This window comes from Anser cygnoides, chromosome 5 (genome assembly GCF_040182565.1).
Source record: "Anser cygnoides isolate HZ-2024a breed goose chromosome 5, Taihu_goose_T2T_genome, whole genome shotgun sequence".
Classification (NCBI taxonomy): Eukaryota; Metazoa; Chordata; class Aves; order Anseriformes; family Anatidae; genus Anser; species Anser cygnoides.
Window position 1 is genome coordinate 17,740,122 of NC_089877.1, and position 21,784 is coordinate 17,761,905.

The 21,784-nt window shown below is 42.4% G+C and overlaps 1 protein-coding gene across 3 annotated transcripts in view; it reads left to right on the forward strand.

Moving 5' to 3' along the window:
* The window catches only part of ABTB2 (ankyrin repeat and BTB domain containing 2), a 164,595-nt gene that overhangs the window by 98,835 nt on the left and 43,976 nt on the right, over positions 1-21,784 (forward strand). For all 3 annotated transcript variants that reach the window (XM_048058842.2, XM_013194640.3, XM_013194632.3), the window contains 2 exons: positions 13,915-14,061; positions 16,746-16,956. In XM_048058842.2, coding sequence (XP_047914799.1) covers positions 16,766-16,956 — 191 coding nt within the window. In that variant the 5' untranslated portion in view covers positions 13,915-14,061; positions 16,746-16,765. The remainder of the gene's footprint in view (positions 1-13,914; positions 14,062-16,745; positions 16,957-21,784) is intronic.

The window sequence follows — 21,784 nt, forward strand, 5'->3', positions numbered from 1 at the left end:
TTGCAGATCCTGAGCTAGCTGTGAGATCAGCTGGGGTGGTAAAAAGCTTGTTTTTACTGACTCAAGTGTCCAGGCACCTCATCTAAGACATAACACAGAGGCTCATGTTGCGAACACAAACACAGAAGAGACACTGCTCTTTCTTCTCTTGACAATTTTGCACAAGTAATCCACAACTCTTGCATCTTGGAAATGAGAATAGTAGAGGCTACAATAGCTGCAGGACTTTGATGTATTTCCTGCTCTCAAAAGCTGTAGCATTTACTACCTGTCAATGCAATAATGCTTTTTAAACACTGTGTAATACAGTTCTAGATACTGCATATAACCAAAACCAAGAGGTTTGGACTTGACTCCTGATGAATTTTTCTGTATGTAACAATTTTTTGCTCAATCTTCTCTTCTTTGTAAAATTGCAGTTGCCAGATTTGATCAAAACATCTACTTTTTGCTGCTGGCTTTGTGTAGTTGTATACAATGTCCCCAGGTGCTAAAGAGACCCTTTCTGTCCAGTCTTTAGCCAGGTAAATACTAGGGGTTACCTGCTGATTTACTGGTAAAGGCAGGATTATGGCAAGAATCTCCAAGGGGAGATGAAAGAAACCTTTCTCTTGTACTCTGCAGACAGTTTGGTGGACACTGCAATGACATTCCTCAAGGTGAGATGAAGGAGACTACATGCTTACACCTGTGTGAGACACACAGCAAAATACAAATAGAAAATAGAGTAGCAGTGAGCAGGAGATCAGAATTCCTCCTGGCTTTACGGAGCACAGATATTTCCACATTAGTTGCTGTCAGCACAGAGACCTCTTGACTTTATTAGGTCAAAGAAAGGTGCTAATCCATCACAGAAAATGGCTCAGGACTTGATTTATATTCATTTATCTTTGCTCTGCACAAATGCTTTGTTCCTTATCCTTCTTTGAATCTGGGCAGCCTAATATATTGGCATCTCAATCATCATTTGGCTCCCACTGAGATGAAGCAGCAGTGGTCAGGCCTGGAGGGCCATAACAGTAAATCAGTGATTTATTAATAAGAATAGGCAGTGAAGAGGATGTTGAAGAAAATAGGTAGTAAGGAGATTGTAGCATTTTTCTCTTAGTGTTTGGCTGATTGTTTTGCCCTGAAAAACTGTAAAACAGCAAAAACAAAACAAACTCAAGTATCTTCATCGTTCAAAGCAGAGTATCAAAAATGGATTCCTTTATCTTCATGTCATATTAAGGTGATCTTTGAAATTATCCCACAAGAGGTGCACATGGAAACTGAATAACTTTGCCCAGATAGCTACCAGGGATATCAGATTCCATCAATATTGAGAGGCAGCATGTCCAAACTCTGCTGGATCACCCTTTGTTTATCATGTCACTTTCCAGGGAATGAGGTGAAGGAAGGAAGTCAAATGATATCGGTGGCTAAAGGATATGGAGCATTATAAGTTGTGTGAGACCCCAAAAATTTTTAGGAAAAATATACATATATGTTAAGAAAGCAGTGTCTGTTCCTTGTTGAAATGTTTTCCAGCGCTCTCCCAATCTTTCACTGATTCCTCCATCAAGGAGTGGTTTGTTTGTTTTTTCTCAGTTCCCTTCCTGCTGCCCTTCTTCTTGGCATCTGTTTCCAGCCTCTTTGAGTCTTCTTTGTTCTCCTGTTTTTTACCCATTACTGTTGTATTTCTTTTGGGGGTAAGATGGGTCTAAAGCAAAATGTCAACTGCACATATGCTGTGGAGCACCTGGGATTCAGATCCACGTGATGTGTCCTTTCTCCTATTCCAACCTGTACTTACTCCACGTCTGCATTTTGAAATTCCCTAAATTGTATGGCAGTGGAGTCTAGTTCTAGCTTTTACCAGCTTGTCCTGTTTTAACATTCAAATCTTATTCAAATTACTGCTTTACTAATTTGGTGAAAGGAAAAGAGTGCCATTGGAGGAAAATATATTCTTAAGTAGTTGATCCTGCTCAAATCTGCATCTGCCGTGGTTCTAGCTTTTGCTTTCCTCCACAACAAATTTAAAAAGTCTGCTAAGACATTTTTTTCTTGGCAATAGTCAAAGCTATTAATGTTACTAGGATATAGTGGTTGCATACAAACAGCTGGATCCAAAAAGTGCTTACTTATGTGGTACGGGATTATTTATGTGGTATGGACCTTTGCTTTTCAAGTACTTTCATGCTGTGCATCTCTGCTGCACAGCAGTAGAGATGCTGCATGTTGCCATGTGAGAGAGAAATGTGGTGCAGAGCAACGTAGCCTGGCTTCAGCAGAGAACCAGCAAAATAAAAAATACGAATTTTGTCTTATAGCCTGATGACTACAGAAGTTTTATAGGCAGAGTTAATGGTATGGTAGTTTATTTAAAAAAAAAAAAAAAAAAAGTTCCTTGTAATCTGTGCACAAGATCCAGCCATAGGAATGTCTCCACAGGAATTTAGGAGCATGCTTCCTCATTGTTGGAGATGGGTGCTAATTGAAAAGGGAGAGAGCTATGCAGAACGGTAACAGCTGCCTGCTTTTTTGGTTGCAGCCACTTTGTGTCCTTCCTCGGGTGATCTCTAGTAAGTACATTGTGGTTTTGCTGTTTGAATGATCGCTGTGACTATGGATAAGTTATTTTATCACAGCATAATTCAAGATTACCTGGAAGATAGTTGGGTTTTCCTGATTTTGAAAGGTATTTAGAACAGGCCTCACAGTCTCAGGTAAGTGTGTAGGCACTCCAGGGGCTGTTTCCTACGCTGCTTGTCCCTCAGAATTTGCCAATGGGGATGGGGGTGGGGCTGAGCTGCTCTTGTGGCAAAAGTACGAGAAATGCCACTTCATAGCTAGCAGCCGGGATTCCACAATGTTTAAAGAAAATGATCTTGGTTTTCTCTCTTGTAGAAATTGGAGGTACAAAATCATGATATTATTTTTGCATATTGTCTGTGAGAACTTCTGTATTTGGAGTGCTGACTGTGCTCTTGCTGTTCGCATGCTCGCTTTGAGAGCTATGTGGTGGTATTTCTTCTAGGGACACTGTCAGTGTCCCTCTGTGAACCAAGTACTGTTAAGTAACAAGAACCTGCCTTGTTCTTAAAAAAAAAAATGCTTTCCCTTTTACTTCTTCCAAAAAGCAATTTTTCCTGTTTTTTCATCATCTTATCTGAAGGAGTTCACTTCAGCAAATAGTTAGATTCCAAGGGTCAAGAAAAGAATTGCTGGCAGTGGCCTGATTCTCTCTGTTACTGAGTTTTGCTTTTGGGGATATTGTGTGCTATAAAATGGTATAATTGGAATTCTGGTGCAAGAAAGATTTAGGAAGATAGTTCACCTGGAAAATCAGTTTCTGGATGGCTGAATCTGTTACAGATGTGTTGCATGTGCACAGTAAGGGTATCAAAATGTGTTTCCCCTGTTTAAAAACGTAAGAACATTGAGATTCTAGTTTTCATCCTCTACACAGATGCCATATTAAAACAATAACAACAACCCCCCCCCCCAAAACAGCCATGTGGTAGCGTTTCAAGATTCTTCAAAGAACCACGCCCATTCAGTCTGAGAGCTGTAAACAGTGCTGCTATTTATGCTTATGCAGAAAAGATGTTGTATAATAAAAATATAGGCAACCTGTTTTTCTTCAGAGCTATTTAGAGTTTTAAAACAATGCTGGGGATCCATTAATCTGAGTGGTTTCCTAACCAAGTATTTAGATCTTAACGTAAATGTCTATAAATAATATAATGGCAACAACATTCTTTTGAAAACAAAATTCAAAGAGGTACTGTTTGAAAAGTGAATACTTGCTTGGGGCAGTTATATTTAGGGCTGTAATGGAAGTGTACAAGTTATGCTTTTTATACAAACTATAAATGGCTACAACCAAGAGACTTAGACCGACTTTGAAATGCATTTGGCATTTATGCAATGTGAGATACAGGACAGAGCCTTGTAGTGGATATTTTTTTCCTTCCCTGCAGGCTTTAAAAATATTGCCAAATTCTTATGGTGTTGCTACCCCCAAAGGGTACATTCAAAAATAGGGATTGTATCTACTCCTGTTAGTAATTGGCACCAAGCCTTGAAAAACTGCATCCTGGGGAAACTACAAACATGGTGATGATGGAGGGGCAAGAAAGAAGACTGCAGGTGTCAAAGTAGAGAGTAACATAGGTGCTAGAAGCCAGAGCAAGTGAGATACGGCATGGAAGAAAGCTAGGCATGAATGTAGATGGTATGAGTTGGTCCTTTAGTGCTACAGATGATGTGAGAAATAGTCTCAGGTATTGCTAAGATAGAGGACAAAATGCAGCAGTTGGTAAGTAAGTGGAATTCCTCAACTCCACTTCTGAGTCGCTCAAAACAATTGGTCATTGTTGAAAAGATCTCCAGGGTGCTTTGATGTGAGGAAACAGAGAATTGCAAAATGTTAATAATAGTAAGAGAATGATGTGCTGTACTGTGGGGAAAAAACTGCCAAATACGTCCGAGTGTTTACTTGAGGGAATTCAAATCAAAAGAGCAATAGCTTCTATGCTGAGGCAGAATTGTGGCTTGTCTCTAGTGCTATCAGAAATTTAGTGCCATCAAAACACTCCTAGAAAATAAACCCCGTCTAACGTGTCAAACACAAACATTGTTATCTGTATGGTGGAGGTTTGTCTTCGTATTTGTCTAAAAATTCATGCTGGCCAAAACTAATGTTAGGCAAGAATGGGTAAAAATTTGGGGGTAAAGATGACAAAGCTCATGCTGGTTAATAGCGGTGTGACCAGTAGTTTATTGTAGTAGCGTTGATGACAACATCGGAGATTAGCTGTAGGTATGAAATCTGCACTTTATTGCCATTTTTATTGCAGACTGCTCAGGATGCACCCGCCCTAAGTTTTGTGTTGTCTGCTCAATGACTAAAACCTGAATCATTATCACCCACAAGCACAGCATGCATGTGATCATCTTAGCGAGACTCCAAACCCTTGCCCTCCTGAGGTCAGACTTTATGGTCTCAGAAGCGGGCTGTGTTTCACTCAGATAAAATTTCAATCTTATGCTGAGTGACAGATGCATATTTCACCCTGGCAAAAATCAAAACTGCTCAGCCATGCATCAGAGGGCCTGTGTTGCTGGCAGCTAATGGAGACAACCCTTGACTCGTGTAAAGAGAGACCTTTCCTTTAGGAGCAGTCGTTCGCTTACTGTTGAGTTCCTATTTCCTCATGGCTTTTTTAAAATGCACATGTAATAAGCAGCTCTGATATTTCAAGTCATTAACCGATGTAATTGTAGTCTTCATGTCTATTAAGTGACCACAGTTTCTAAAATTTTACTTTAATGGCATGTTTACTACAGCCAGGAGAGTCTAAGGAGGGCAGATTTTATCTGGCCAAAGGCTCACCTGTTTGAAGATGTTCACGGGCAGGGGTCACGTAGAGTAAACTCTTGCAAGAGATTTCTCTGGAAGAGCCATGGGGTGCAACGTGGGCCAACATCTGCAGGCTGGCCGAGCGCCGTAGGCTGCCCGGTCACCAGCCCTGCCCAGGGAGGCACACCTGAGCCCTTGCTGCATGCCCTGCTCACACTGCACAACGCTCAGTCGCCAGTTCTACAGCAGCCACATCTGCCCTGCACTCTGCTCAGGAGAAAAAGCCCTTCTTGTCCAGAGAAACTGCTTGATAGTGGAAGCGAGTTATTCTGGAGCGCTGTCCTGGGCAGATTCTCTTTCTAGATATTCCCCAAGAAAAGGAACTGGGAGTGACAGTGGATATAAATTTACTATCCTCTTTGTGTTTGGCAAGCATACAGATCACGGGATGTATAAATAGAAGAATTGAACGCAAATAAAGAGAGGTCATTATGGCATGTACAAAGAGCTTAGTCAGACCACATCTGGAGAACTGGGCATGATTCAAAGACCATATTTCAGGAAGGACAGTGAACAATAAGGAATGGTTTAGAAGAGGGTATTGTAGAGGGTATTGGGGCTCTAGCTGGTGCCTGCAGTTTTGTTAGGCCTAAGCTGCCCTCCCACTGGTTACTCCAAGTGAAGCTGTTTTACTGAAGAAGTATCTAAGCTGGAGACGTGGAAGGAATTCCAAGGTGGTAAAGAAAGTGATAGTAAACTCTTCCTCCTAAGCTTTCTAATCCCCGTAGTAATGGTACTAAAGGATTTAGTGTTTCTGGAGTTGCCGTTGTTTACCTGGCACGTATATTTGTTTATTGTTTTGGTTTTTGTATATTGTTTCTTTTATTATTATTTTGAACTGCATTTTCGCTACATTTGCCAGAATAACAATCCCACCGTTATATCCACACCAGAATCTCTATTTAGGTTAAAATCTATTTTACATTTCTTAACCCTCTCACTTGGTTAAAGCTTCTCTTCTTGTATCATAAGCCACACTGAGGTGGAACTGCACGTTGCCGCAGTACTGTGTTCTTTCATCTCAATCCCTCAGAGCTGTGGGATTGCTGAAGGTAAAAGGGGCTATGTAAATGGAAGATGTGCTGTTGCTAGGGGACAGAAGGCATACTATTGACACACAGATGAAGTGGGGACACTGCTGAAGTGTTGAGTAGCACGAAGGAGTAAAATGAGAGAGAGAAATGAAGCAATTAAGCTGCTTCTGTCAGACTGCCCTTAGCAGGACTAAAGCGATATCCCCATTTTACAGATAAGTGAACTGGGACACCAAGATGGACTAAATTGTTTGGTCAGGGTTTACACAACTAGTTAATGGTAAGTCTTCTCTGCCTGTTGGACTGTGCTCATTTTTTTGGCACAGGATTCTGGTTTTGTATTTCGTCTTTGGCTCGGTGTTGGCCAATTTCATGCAGGAAAAGTCTAATGTCACAGTGTTTCTGAACTGGGCCATTTGGACCTCGCAAAGCCCTGGTTCTGATGCATGAGTTTGGAAAGTTGTTTCTCCTTCTTTTGTCTCTGTTTCCCCAGTGAAGAAAATGGAAATGAGGATAATCACCAGCTCATAAAAGCACCAATACCTTTTATCTTCCAAAGTATGCTGCTGCTGCTAAAGATAAAATTTGCTATGTTTTTCTGGCAGTCATTAAAATATAAGCCTAGGATATGTTCCCTTGAGCTCGTGTTCAATTAAGTGCTTGGGTCCAGGCCAGGTTAGTGGTTGTCCAGAAGACCACAGGGATATGGAAGTGGGATTAATGACTCAATAAATACTGACTCAGTACTAAACCCAGGCCTTTCTCCTACATTTGTAGTCATTTGCAGTCCTGTCTGTCACAGCTGAATTCAAATGTAGTAGTTCATGTAGATACTTCCTACCTTCTCTCCTCCAACTTTGAGCCCAATTCCGTAATTTTCATGGCAAAAGTGAGGCAAAGTATGTAGCATGTTTGAAAGGGCCTTATGGATACACAGTTAGTAACTTAGGAGTAAGGAAACATTTAAAGATCGGTAGTAGTGGTACTTTTGATACTTAAGTCAAGTAATGCCTGCTGACGTCGAGGAACAGCAAGGACCAGACTGCATGCTTTAAGAACACATCTCTGCTAACATTCCTGAAGTACAGGCAAGCAATGGTTGTGCTTGAGTTTGAAGCCCAAGGTGCCGTATGCAGGTGTTGTCCAAGTTTCTCCATGCAGCCCTGCCCAGTACCTCATCTTTTGTTTTCACCTCTCCCTGCTGTGCAGCCTTGCACCTGTTCTTGGTGCCAGGTGGGCTGCTGCTCTGTACCTAGGCATAACTGACAGCTGGGTGACTTTGCATGCCACTGTGCACCCAAAGTATGCCGGTCCTGGCCCTCACAGGCAGCATCAGATCTCCTGCTGGGTTAGCTCTGAAGTTTCCTTCAAGTTAAACTGATAATTGTGTCTACTTGTATGTGTCAACAGGGGCACGAAAAAGTTGATTTGAAGGGGATGTTGTTCCTACAGGCAGTTAGACCAAGGACGGGGAGCTCATGTGAAGGCTTTGTGAAGCAATCAGAGCTGTCCAGAACTATGCTATTAGGACAGCAGCACTTCAGTGGAGAGACTCAGCTGAGCACTTGCAGAAGATTTAAAGATCTTTTCTCTCTATGCTGAAGCTCCCCCCTCTTCTGCTTTTCCTCCTGTTTTCAATTACGGTATTGCTGTTTAATGTGGATGCAGATACAAGCAACTGTGTTTGATTTTTCATACTGCCGACAGACAAACTGAAAGAGATGCGTGCCTGCTTTATAGCAGTGTATTATTTTCCTATATGTTAGCAATTATATGTATTGTTTCCTGATCACAAGTCTTTCTCATCATCTATTGCATGACTGTACTTGATTATATAACCTGATGTGTTTAGATTTGGGTATGTGATATCAGAAACGCTTTGGTTGCCTGTTATTTCATATTTAGTTGTTGTTGTTTGTTTGTTTATATTCTGTCAGGATAAGCCTGTCTTATTTCATAAAATAAGGGAGGGTTGAGCTTTCTTAGCAGTTGAATGGTGGTTCGGCAAGGAGAAAATAGAGAGCTCCAGGAATTGGCATTAATTCTAGGTGGTGCTCTGTACTCTGGGTCTGTACTGAGTTGATTGGCAAGGGGGAACTGCACAACATTGTGTTGCTTGGTAGAATGGGAGACAAAAAAAATGAGGAAAGCCTTGAATGCTCCTTGCCATGAAGAATTATAGGACTTTGTGCAAGGTGACAGCCAGCCTGTTGTCACAGCCAAATTCCAATGTGGGAAACTGCAATTGCAGTTGGATGAGGTTTTTACCAGGTCCATTGAAACGAGTGGGATTTGGCTGTTCAGTATAGTCAGGTCATTGCCGTCTGCCTTCAAAATTTTGGTCTTCTAAATCACAGCTCAGTTCACTGGGAGCAGCTATCATTCTCACCTCTGAGAAAGTTTCTTATGGCATTTATCACAAGCCAAACATTGCAGAAGTATGTTGATGCTGGAGACTGGAGACTTTTTTTTTTCCCTTACACTTGGTTTCCTTAGACATTTCTGTAGCATATTTGCAGTAGTTCTGATTTCACATACGTGGCTTTTTACATTAGGAGCCTTTAGAAGCAATCTATAATGTTAAAGATGAACCTTAATGTTCTGAGGGCTTTCATTTCTTGTTTTTGTCAAATAGATACATGTCTCCCATTCCAATTTGTATTGTGGTAGCAATCAGTAATGATTCCTACTGTTAGGTGCAATGCAAACACAATACACAAAGAGAATGCTTGCCCATAGAACTTGTTTTTATTCTGGCCAAAGGGAAAAATCAGTGCACATTGTATTGTCTCATAGACTCTATTATGTTTATCTTAGGGAAAAAAAAAGTGCACTTTTTCTGGCTTGGTAGTTTGCGGTGTATGCCCCTGTCCTAACTATATTTCTAATTCATTACCTAACCTATTGTGAATACAGGCAGCTCTTGAGATTTTAAGTTGCACATTTCTGAAATAACAGAGTTAGTACCCTGGGCAGCATCCGTGAGGAATCCCAGACAGCAGAATTTGAGTACTTTCCAGACAAGCCTCCTTGGCCCTTTGCCACTTTTGAGTGGCCCCATCTTAACCTCCAGACATCATGTAAGTGTTTGAAAGACCTCAAACGGCTGATGTGTTAATCGTTAGGAAGTTGTGTCCCAGCATGAAGGATTCAGATTAAAGTAGAGAAGGCATAGAGAAAATGATTACGGCAGGGTAAAAATGATGGTTAGTCCTTTTTCACGAACGTAATGTGCAAACAGCGTAAAGGGTGAAGATAACGTGGAAAACCTTACTTGAATTAATTTTTAAACATCCAAATTTCAAAATAAAACTCTGGTAAAAGTCTTTGCATTTCCTTGTGGTTTGGTATCCAAAGAGCAGAAGCTGATGCCAGCTTCTGTATTATCAGAGGACATTGAGCTGGACCAGGGCTCCTTACAGAAAGTTCCTTGTTCGAGGGCTGGACCGATTGCCCAGCTTAGGGAGAGCAAGCAGCATGTTGCACAGCCCTGCTCGTGGGCAATCACCTTGTAGGCAAAGCTCGCAGCAGAACTGCTGCACCTCTTAAAGCACAAAGATGTCCAAGTGTGTGAAGGGACTTCTTCCTTGGACCCAGGTCAGACTTTGGAAATATTTTCAGTTGCTGTTTTCTAATAGCTTGTTAGCATCAAATTACAGACAACAATTTCAAAATCTTTGGGCAAGCCAAATGATTTCAGTTTAAAGAACACTTAACTGGAATTTTACCCAGTTGTGAAGCCTTTTAAGATCATTGGCAGCAAGTGCCCATGAACAGGTTTCATATATTAACTGAGGTAGAATAAATAAGCATTTATTTCCAGCTGCTATTTCAAAGGCTATGGAAATATCAGAAACAAATTGTTAGCCAGCTGTGCCTTAATCACAGCACTACAAACATGCTTTCAATCGAGCTGCTGCAGGGTGTTGCCTCACGCCATTCTAGAGAGGTGACTTCTTAGCTTGTGCTCTTGAGGCTTGATCTAAGGCCCACTAAAATTAATAGGCTCTCACTAACTTCACCTGGGCTTGGATCCATACCGAAAATCCTGGGTAATTAAAAAACAAAAATGTGACCGGAATGCCAGGATACAGCCTGAGATGTAACCCACATCAGAGAAAATGCTCTAAGAACGGTGGTGTGCATGCCTGAATGGCTCATTCCTGCACAGTAATTAGGTGCTGGTTCACATTGTTGTTTTGTGGGGAAAACATTTTCTTGAGCTTCGGAAAGTAAATCAGCAGTTCTAATGTGATTTCAAACAGAAAGAGAGTGTTTAGACATGAATTGATTTATTTCAATTATAGTTTTGCTTATTTAGTTAGCCATGATTAAAACCAGCGGTGCCACAAATATAAAAATACAGAAATGTGAATGCCAGATAGAAGTAGAAGTTGCCTCTGCAGTTTATACCTTTGTAACACCTTTTATTTACAAATTGCATGGTTTGGGTGGGAGCAGAGCTGATACCACCAAGTAGTCATCACAATGCAGTTGTTTTTACTGTCAAAGTTTTTTTTTTTAATTGATATTAAAATTTAAGTCCTGTTCCTAATTATAATACCAATAGTCAAAGCTTGACTGCAGATGTCCTTGTGCCTGAATTTCTGATCTGAAGAGCAAGCATAATGCTTTTCCAACTCTGCAGTTACTGGAAATATATTGGAAGAGAAATCACGGCCAGCGTGCTGCGAGATAAGGGCCATAAAGCTCTTCGGTAATAATTTGTGGGGTATGGTTCTGCTTTGCTGCCCACCCAGGGGCTGCTCTCAGTCTGCCTCCAGCACAGCAGGGAGCGGTGTGGCTTCCCCTTCCTAGGCTTGCTCATACCTACCAAGACCTGCCCGACCTGGAGAGCCTTTGCGAGGCCTTAGGTAAGCAGGGCCTGATTCATCCCCCACTGTGGTCCCCGGGAAAATCCCCAGTGACATCACTGGGCTTTGGCACGGGGCAGGAGTCTCAGTAACTTCCTCGCTGCTCCCTGGTACGCTGGGGATACTCCTCAGCCGTACCACGGCAGGTGAGAACATAAATCTCACCCGTGACTGTCTCGTATGAGCAATTTTTCCAAAAGTAAATAAATCATCTCTCTTTCGTCTTACCCACAGCACCTGGCAAACAATTAACTGAAAAACTGAGAAGGTGTTGTTTCCTACGTGAGCCAATTTAAATCAGTCTGCAAGTCTTGATTTTTAATTCCTCTTTAGAAAATGGAACCAAGTGAAGCAGGCTGGCAGAGGAAATGTGCACCATTTTTTAGCTCTGCATGATTTAATAATGTAACTGCCAGTTTCTGTTTTCGCCTCTGTAGAATTATATGCCTCTATTTGAAACTTTTGACAAATCAGTCTATTTTTGTTCTCCCTCTGCCATAAATTCAATCCATATGTCTTAAAACATCCTTTCATAGCTTTAACGTGGAAAAGGAAGTGGCTTAGGCTCTGTATAGGAGGCTACAGTGTAGTTAGCAAGCTCTTCTAGTTTGCATGCATTGCTTCTGTTAGCTTTTAAAGCCTCGACTTCCTAATTATTCAGGTTACAGAGGGCATTGGCAGAGTTTTCTCCATTAACTAACAGTGAAGTACAGTGAAGAAGCACAACAGGATAAATCATTCCCTTATCCTCAAAATGTCCAGGAAGTTTTTGATGCAGTCCTTGGCTTTGCCACCGAGCAGGATGTGAAGAGGATGTGAAAAGGGTAGGAGAGATCAATTCAGCATATAATTTCAAAGAAAACATAAAGACAAAGAAACAAAGGTCTTGCCCAATACACTGCAGTTCAACTGGCAAGGGTTTTGTTTGACGAGACTGCAGAACACCTACGTGACAGGAGGTCGCTGCAATATGAGCAGAGTATCTCCACATCCAACACTGAGCCGGGGTCAGAAGGTGAGGGTGGGAAGGAAATGCAGGTCGAGCCTGAAGGCTGTTGGTATGGCTGTGTGCGGATCAAAGTGGAAAAATCAAAAATACAGGATGCAGCAGGGTAAGAGCACAGGCAGAAATGGCTGTAAGCATCCTTGTCTAACAGCACAGAAAATCTAGTCCGAGGATGTGTTGCTGGAATTGTGGGATCAGTTGTAATGAATGATATGGCAGCAGCCTGAACATCAGGATACAGGAACTCTGGGTGAGTGGACTGCAAAAAGCTTTTCAGAGTCCACCTGCACTGTGGATGTGGTGTCACGCTGTGGCTCATCGGGTCTCACCGCAGGGTGCCAGCAGAGGAAGCAGGTCCCCTCTCCCACCCTCACCGTGGTCACGTATCCCTGCTCCCTGCCTCCCAGCGGCCGTAGAGGTCACAGCCCCCCCTCCCTTCCCTGCCACTCAGAGCAGTCCTGTGGCCACAGGGCAAAACCATTCAGCACACTAATTTGAAGAAAAGCTGATCAACTAATGAGTTTCTGGGAGGAAAGTAGGGGAGGCAAAATTATATTTTGGGGATCTGCGTGGCACTGACTTGCAATGTGGCTGTGGATTTGCTGTACTCAATCAAAGTTACGGGGTGAAAAGTGTGACTGGGGAGAAATAAATGACTGCCTCTTTTAGAGACAGCTTGCACATTAACATGAAACTGTATCTCAGGGGTTTTTTGTACTCTCCCTAGTTGTCACTACCATTCCCAGCCTGTTCACCCAAATAGCCTTTAATTTGTCACCAATGCAAATGAGTTGTAAGGACAGGCACAAAGTATGATGAGGTCCCAATAACGACAGAAAACTGTTTGCAAATCCTTAGTTCTGTTTGGTTGCTGTGCATTAATGCTCATGTACACAAAATAAAATCCTTCAGAATGGAAGGAGTGTGTGTGCAGCGACTGCATGTGTGAAATGCTACTATCCTTCTAACCTATCCCTCTAATAAAGGGGTCATTTATAGAGATGAAAATATAGTCAACCTCAAAACTTGTAGGCGTAGTTTGGCAAAGCCAAAGGTTCACGCATATAGAAACCACAGTCTGCACATTTGAAGCTGCATGCAGGTTCAAAGAACTGGCATAGCCCCTGGCTTTATTTTCAGAGTTGCAAAGATTGCAGCTACCATTTACCCTAGATGGACTTGAGGTTATCTTCCACACCTCTGAAAATCAGGCCCTTATATCTAGCAATCTACATACAGCTGTTCAAAGGCAACCTGTGTGTGCACAGCTGAGTTGTTGTATAAACAATATTAGAGGCTTCACTAACGCTTTTCATGTAGCTTTATCTCAACTGCAATTTGTTTCTAGTTTTTACGGGCTGTGGAAACACCCGTCTGTGCTACCTGGAGCCCAGTTGCCGTGTTCTATTCATTCCAATGGTATTTACAGCACTACTTGATTTCGTTTGAACTGTTCAAAAAAACCCTCGAGTCCCCTGACTAAGGCACAAACATGTTTCAGCTCCATATCACTACTATCAGTATGGAGACTTGCTTTTCCGCTCTTGTAACTTCTCTTGTAACAGGTCTGTTCCTTGCTGTCTTCCCCAGGTGTGCTGTCTCTGCCTGCCTACTTCAGCCCGTACAATGACGGCTCTGTGTGCAGCGATGGAAGGGCTGATGCTTACGCCCAGCTGGAACTCCGAACTTTAGAGCAGTCTCTGCTGGCAACTTGCGTTGGAAGCATCTCTGAACTGAGTAAGTTTCAGTTGTAATTGAATGTGGGTTTCTTTCAATGAAGCAGGAGAGCCGGTCCCTCTGCTATTGAGGTCAGTGGGAGCGTTGCCATTGTTGACAGTGTGAGGAGTATGTGGCCAGTGCTGTGTAAGATTTAATTGTCTCATGGTGCCGTTTATGAAAATGAAGTTGGTTCATTAGACTACTTTATACTTAATTAATGTATAAGATGCGGTTTTTCTAGCCTTTTGGTAGTTAGTGGTGTTAGTGCCAATAGAAGATGGATGCTTTTGCCTAGATGCTTCTGGAGGCTTTCTTGGTCTTCTGTGGAACACAGCAGTGGCACCTCCCTCAGATGGCTGAGAGGGTTCCTTTTTTAGTGTTTATGCAGTGGAAATGTCAAGGGTGCAGGATACTCAAGGAAAAGCTTTTTGGTTACTTAAAAAACAAAAAGTGGAGGGAAAAAAAAATCTGAGAGCACTTCAGTAACAAAAACTTGTTCAAAACTTTTTTTAATGGTAACCAAATGAAATGTTCCATTCCTAGACTACTCACAAAGCCCCTTTAAAGTAAACAAAAATGATTTGTGTTTTCCCGGTCTACTTCTCCCTTGCAACGTTTCTGCTGGCATCACTTTCTTAGTCTCTACCACGTGAATGCTAATGAATGTCAGGGGCCAGCAAGGAGTTTGTGGGTTTCACCATTTATTTTGTAACCTGCCTTAATTTGAGGTTTTCAAATTCCTTTAACACACCTCTATTTATCCTGGAACACAAGAGAACATTTGTAGCATGGGCCTATGATTGAATACAGCTTCCTCTCTCTCTCTTCCCCCAGCCCTGCTTTGGCCAACTTGGTCATTACATCTAGTGAATAGATCTCCTGATACAGTTGCCTACTGATTTTTTTTTTAATGTTACTGCACGTTGCCAAAAAAATAAAGAGAGTGAGTGTGCAAAGGAGAAGGAACGTTATTCTGTGCTGAAAATTTAAATTCCAGATGCATTTCTTCTATAATTGTGCAGGCTTCTGTGTTAGTACCAATGCTAGAGGATTCACAACATTCTTGTAAAATTTTTAGATTGTAGAGAGTCAGAAGCTCCTGAAGTGGAAAGGCGGAGGCATTGGAAGGTTTTTGCATTCTGAAGTGGGTCCTTAAACTTGAACCTGCTATGCACCAAACAAGTGGCACAACTTTACACTGCAAACAGAGATTTTTAGTGCTTCATTGATCTGAACCACTAATAATGTTGTATAGACATACGGGAGTTTTGTCAGGGTTTCTCCCTTGCCTGTGCAACACTAGGACCTCAGGGTTTCAGCTGGAGGTTGTTTGGCAAATTTAGAGTCTTGCTGTGATATAAAAGAACAGAAAGCTTCCTAAGAATCTCAGAGGGAGATGCGAGTATTTCATATTGTCATGGGTAAGTTCAAGGTGCTTTCTCAGGATCCAGCTTTGAGATGGGGTGACTATTTCAGTTCCATCCTTTCCCAGTATTGTAGCTGTGGGACACAATGGACTAACGTTTCCTGTGAGAGTTTTAGGGGACTGTAAAGCATAAAGCAACAGAAGATTCTCCCAAGGAAAAAATAGACCCTAGCTATGTATAGTAATCATTCAGACCGGTGGTATGGTAGTCACACTACTCAAAGATGTAATGTCTGGAGCCTTTATTGCAAAGCTCATGTAGTTTGTAATGCACCACAATAAAAGGAGAGTAAACAGGGTGTGCCTGAAGCAAGCATATTACACAAATGTCAGCTTTATGTGACTAAAGACTCCCTGCATAGCTGCTGTCTTGGGGTCATTGCTCTGTGAACTTTTTATAAATCTGCAGCCTTAAAGTCCTTTACTCATAGAAATGGTGTAACACAGGTCGCCTTTTTCAAAGCCTTGTCAAGTCCACCCGTACTCTGAAACAGAGGTAGGTTGGCTCAAATTCAAAGACCAAGAGGACTGAGCAGCTCCGAAAGCTCCTGGATTGCACTTATTACAAGGCTCAGGGGCAAATTCCTGGTGCATCTTGTGACAGCCAGCATGATAAAGATTGGCTTTTTAATAAGAGAGTCAGGTCTTGTTATTCTGGAGAAACCTGCAGGTAGAGTGAGAAGGAGAGAATCAGACCCCTCAAAGAAGGGGTTTCTGGACTGAACATATCATTAATTACTCACAAGTGCCTGAACCTCAGAACCCAGCTGAAAGAATTGGGAGTAATCTCATAACCTAAAATAGTGATGCTGGAGATGAGAACACAGTATTTGTACTCGTGGTACTGGCTTTGCCTTGTGTAAGCTATGCTTCCAGCTCAGGCAATTGATTGTAAAATCATGATGATTTTACAAAGGTACCATCACTTTTTGTAGGCAGGCAAGAAACTTTAATACCTGGTTTGAAATAGGAGAAAAACATTAAAATAGGATGGAAAAATCAATGTAAAGCTCTTGTTCTGAATGTATGGTGACTGAGAAGAGCTTAAATCTCTATTTCTAAGTGATAACTTGCCACTTGAAAGAACAAAATTTCCCTTACGACAAACTGCAAAAAGTGGCAGCTTGAGGGCAGCTTTTGGCTTAGTTAAAGAAAATTTGTACACAAAGGGCATTTCTCTTAGCTGTGAGAGATTTTGTTTAGCTGAAAGAGTGTACTTAAGAGGACTGTGGATGAATAGTAAAGAGACGCTTTTGTATTCTTTCTCCTTGTGCAGGTGATTTGGTATCACGAGCAATGCACCACATGCAGTGCTTGAACACCATCCGCCCAGGCATGAGCCCCATTCGGCAAACGCGGCAGCAGCAACCCATCTCCTGGTCCCCTGATGCTCTCCATACCCTCTACTACTTCCTACGCTGTCCTCAGATGGAGTCCATGGAGAACCCCAACCTTGATCCTCCGAGAATGACCCTGAACAATGAACGGTATGTAGGCTGGTGAGCTCAGTGGTCAGGGAGTTAGGCTAAGGTCTCCTTTTGTAGAGGTGCAGTGTTTGTATGAGCAGCGCTGGCGGTTTTGCAGGATGCTACCTATCAGGCATCAGTTATTCCTGCAGTCAGGCCAGATTATGCTGTCAGCCTTGCCAAGTTTACGAAGCCTTGGAATTGGAACTGGAAAGTGAGCTGTTTTTTCATGCAATCTTTCCGAGCGAGGCATATACTGTACGCTGCCAACGAGGCTTGTCTGGAGACACTGCCAAAAGTACATGTGGTTGCCTAAAGCAGTAAAGACCTTACCAAAGAAAATCTTACCTTCTGAATAGCACCAATTAACAACTGTCATCGTTCTCAGGAACAGGAATGTCATTTGCTGTGCAGAGTTTTGAAGGGATTTATGACCAACTGTCATAATGATTACTTCAGTTGATGCTGTGTGTATGGTACACAAAGAAATTCATATAGGAAGCCAATAACTGAACAGAAAATGCAGTGGGTTGCCCTGCCTTCTGCCAGCATCATACCTGACTCTGAAAGTAGACTCATTATTAGAGTGGGTCAGAAATTTTCCAGTGGGATGTTTTTTCTGTTAGAAACCTCCCTGATTTCCTTCCTGCCCAGCAACTTGGCAGCCTGCCTGACAGGCGGGTGGCAGCGGAGAGCCTAGGAGCCCTCAGAGCCCTGGCCACAAGTTGAGTTCTCTGACAGGTCAGGGAGATCCTGCTCTTGTGCTCCTCGGCTCAAAGGCAGACCGATAACCGGCTGCCTTGCAGTTGCATCCTGCAGAGAGACCCAGGCCTCTCAGGACTTAGGTTTCCCCAGTTTGAAATGCATGTATTGAACTGTGTATTTATTTCAGAAATCTTACCTAAATGGAAAATTTTGGTTTCTGAATGACACTAGCCAGTACTTACGCTAGCTTACCTTTAGATTTCTTTTAGCCTGCTGGACATCAGGCAGATGGCTGTATCCTGGCCCTTCCCAAAAACAGCCCATGGTTGTGAAGTTTCATAGGATAGCGAGGTGTTGTAGCCTGGGGTAGAGGCCACATTCACAAAACAAAAAAGTGGGGTGCTTGTTGGGTGGGTGAGCGGGTAGAGGAGAAATCTCTGCAGATTTACGAATACTGCGGTTTCTTTGACCTACCTTGGGCTTTACCATACTCAGCCTCTGGTTCTAAAGTAGGTATGAAATCATGGTAACATATAAGTCATTCTTAAAATTCATTCTAAAAAACTGCAAAATTTAACCATATTTTTCTTCTTTCTGTCATCTTCTGTGCATGTGGGGATTATGGGGTTTTTTCCTCTGCCCCTTGCTGGGTAGTCTATTTGTTGTTGAGGCACTTCCTTATTGCTGTCAAACTGCACAGTCTTCAGTCTCTGTTTCTGATGCTGCAAGTCAGCCCCAAACCTCATGCAGCCCTACATTGGCCTGCACCAAGCCTGCCTCCTGTAGCAGTGTTCACCACCACCAAAGCCGTGGCTGATGGCTTTGTGGCCAGAGCCTGGCAAGTCAGGACTGAGAAGACCTCCTGAGAATAGCAGTAGACTGAACTGTCTTCTTTTAAGGCTCTGAATTTTCAGGCTGAAGAGCAGAAAAACATGCTGGACAAAAGGCAGCCTTTATAACTGCAGGCTCAGTAAGTTACTTTAAGGAAAACCTCAAATAAGGAGAAAAGTGTCAAGCTGTCACCCCTAAGTTTTCTGTTCTGCCAAAATATTTTACATGTGGCTGGTCTGTGTAGCTACCCCCACTGGTTGCCTATTTTCATTTTCTCTTGGTTGCTTAACTGTCTTTCTGTAAAGTCCAGTAGTTTGTACTAGAGTGACTTCCTTGAGGTCTCAGTCTGGGAGCAAAACTGTTTTGCAGAGTAAAAAAGGTTTTATTTCTGCTTATGTCTGATCTTCCCCCAATAGAAACAGCAATATGGTAGCTAATCTTAATCAAACGCCCTCCCTAGTGTAAGACGATTTATTTTGCATTTTATGTTTGCAGGCTGTGCAAAAAATGAGTTTTCACGGTGCCAAATTCTGTAAAGTTGTACCATTAGTTTCCACAGCTGTGCAGCTGAAGCTGATAAGGAGCTCGTATCAGAAATGTAATTAAACTTTCTATTTTGTGTTGTGCTCTTTTCAATATTCGCAGTATGATGATGTTACTGCAGCTCCTTGTTTTGTACACTGAGGGTGATAAACGAGTTAACAGGAGTGCAGTCATCTCTCCAACTGCTCCCGAACAATGCTCTTCACATGGTTTACCGGAGTTTGTTTGGAATGCAGGCTGCAACTCTATTCTATTTTAAAATCCGCACTAGATCCTATAACAGCTGGTGTAAGGGAAATTTCTGCCATTTTTTTCAGACCAGTATTTAGCTGTAAAGGAAATGAAAGAGGATATATTAAAATGGAGCAAAAACTGGCATTAGGGAAGAAAAAACAGAATTTGAGGACTATCAGGTTAAACAATTGGCTTTGAAAAGTTTATGAAACCTGGAAATGAACTTAATACTGCCCAATATGCTAGAGAAGAACATCTAATCTTACCTTTCACTTGCTCAAAATGTGCGTGTGTCTTAATATATTGACCTCTGTGCACATTATTTAGTACAGACAGTGGGATAAATACTGCTGGCAGTACTTTATACAGGAGACAGTTTACTGTTTCCTAGCTAAAGAGGAAAGCGTTGAGGCTGCATGTGAGATGCCAGACTCATGGCTAGATAGATGAGAGTACTGATCCACCTAATGTGTGTTGGCAAAGCTGTGCAGCCCAGTTTTTATTCTTTACTGAGCTGTCCTAAATCAGCTGCAGACTCTGCAAACTCTTTTGTGCATTTATGCTCCCTCTCTGGAATATACTTGTGATGTACACTGCAATCCTAGTTTGTTTTCTACTGAAAAACATCTCAGTCACAAACAAGGACAGTAATGCTGACCTATTCTGCATTTGCTTGTGCTTTGGTTCATAGCCTGCTGTATAAATCTATCATCATTGAATACCAGTCTGAAGTTTAGCAAAGAGAGGGACAGCTGTTTGAGCTGCAGGCTTGGTAAAGCCCTGTCTTGATCTTGGGTAGAGCTGTGAGCCGTACGGATTCAGAGCCGTGTAGTAGGAACTGCAGTTGTGCAGTACACTGATGGACCGGACAGCCCACTATCCATCCTGCTTGACTGTTGTCTGTGAGCTTTCTGTGTATCATGCTGTGATGCAAAGTGCTATGAAAATCATGAGTCTGTGGGGCTGGAAGGTCTTTACTGTGCTTCCCTGCAACGTGAAGGGAAGTGTAGATTTCAAATTCTGAAACCATGCCTAATGGAGACTGTCATGCCTGGGCTGCCATAAAGGGTTTTTAAAAACCTAGCCGAGCTTCTGAACATATCCTACAGCAAACTATACAAAGTATGAAAACATATGTATTGCAGTTAGGTATGCAAGGCACCCCAACGAACAGAGCCGGTTTAAACTCATAGAGGTTATATACCTTATCCACGCTAAATACCTTGGTAACTAATGAACTGAGGATAATAATCCGTAGAGTCCTGCAAGAATGGGGTGGATGTAGCTGTCTCCCTAGAGCTTGGCAGATAGAGGATCTTTCTAGTTTGGCCTCCAGTGAGTGAATGATTTGGGATATCAGTAGACTGAACCTCTGGGAATTTTGTTGGTTTTGTCTGGTTCTGATACTTACCTCCAGGCGAAGACACCGAAGTGGAAGAATGAGCAGAGGCAGAATTAGACAGGAAGCAACCAGCTATCTTTAGCAAAACATTTGATATGTTTCCACAATGAGTGTGTAGCTGCTGGCTCTATGACCAAACCGTGACCCACCTGGAACCCCATACTGAATTTGCTGCGTGGGCAGTAAACTATCTGCCAGTTTGGTGTCAGACGAGCCACCTGAGGAAGTGTTTTGCAAGTAGAGTGCCACTTGTGCAATACTTTGGCAAATGAATTAGACCCTAAGGCAAGACCGAGCTGCTTTGTTCAGTAGCCTGGCTGCCTGAAGGCTAAGAACCTGTCCATGCCATGAGAGAGCACATCTGTCTTTGCTGCTGCAAGAAGTCTCTCTGCTGGGCAATAAAATATTTTTTTTAGTTTCTCAGGAATCGTAGTGTATATCGTGTCAGATATCAGACAATGTGCTTTTGGACCATGGAGAGTGAGCAGACGTGTGGCACTCCCTCTCTCTGCTCTGCTTCTGCTGTTTTTTTTTCCCATTGCTTATGTCAGGCTAGCTGAGCTTCAGAGCGCTCTGTGGTGTGAGATCATGTCCCAGAGCAGCAGAGCATGTTTGCTGGCATTATTTGGGATACTGTGACTTGAGAAGGGCCATCCAAAGGTAAACTAAGTTTCTCTCTCCCTTCACTTTTTCCACGAGTGGAATATAAAGCTTTTGTCTTATTTTTAATGGTGTGTCCAGGCAAGATTGCTCTCTCAGTGATACTTATGATACGGAGTATTTGGCTTCTCCCTGTAGAGCACAAATTGAGGTCAATATTCTAGTCTCATTTTACAGCTGGGTGGACTAGTCTACCTAAGATTAGTTGACAGCCAGGGCAGCAGACCAGCCTCAAAGCTAGAAATAGAAGCCGTTGACTGCCCTCATCCTCTGTATTTTTGAATGCAAGATCTAAAAAGTACAGATTATCGTGTGGGCACAGCATTTATTGTAGGAACCTTAGTATGACCCTAATACCTAAGAAAAGGGAGAAAAAAAAGGTGGTTCCTGCTTCCTGTTGTGTAGCTTATTATCCGTGTGTATTTGATGAGTAGACTAGTCTTCTTCCTGTTCCAGCTACCCTAGTTAAACGTC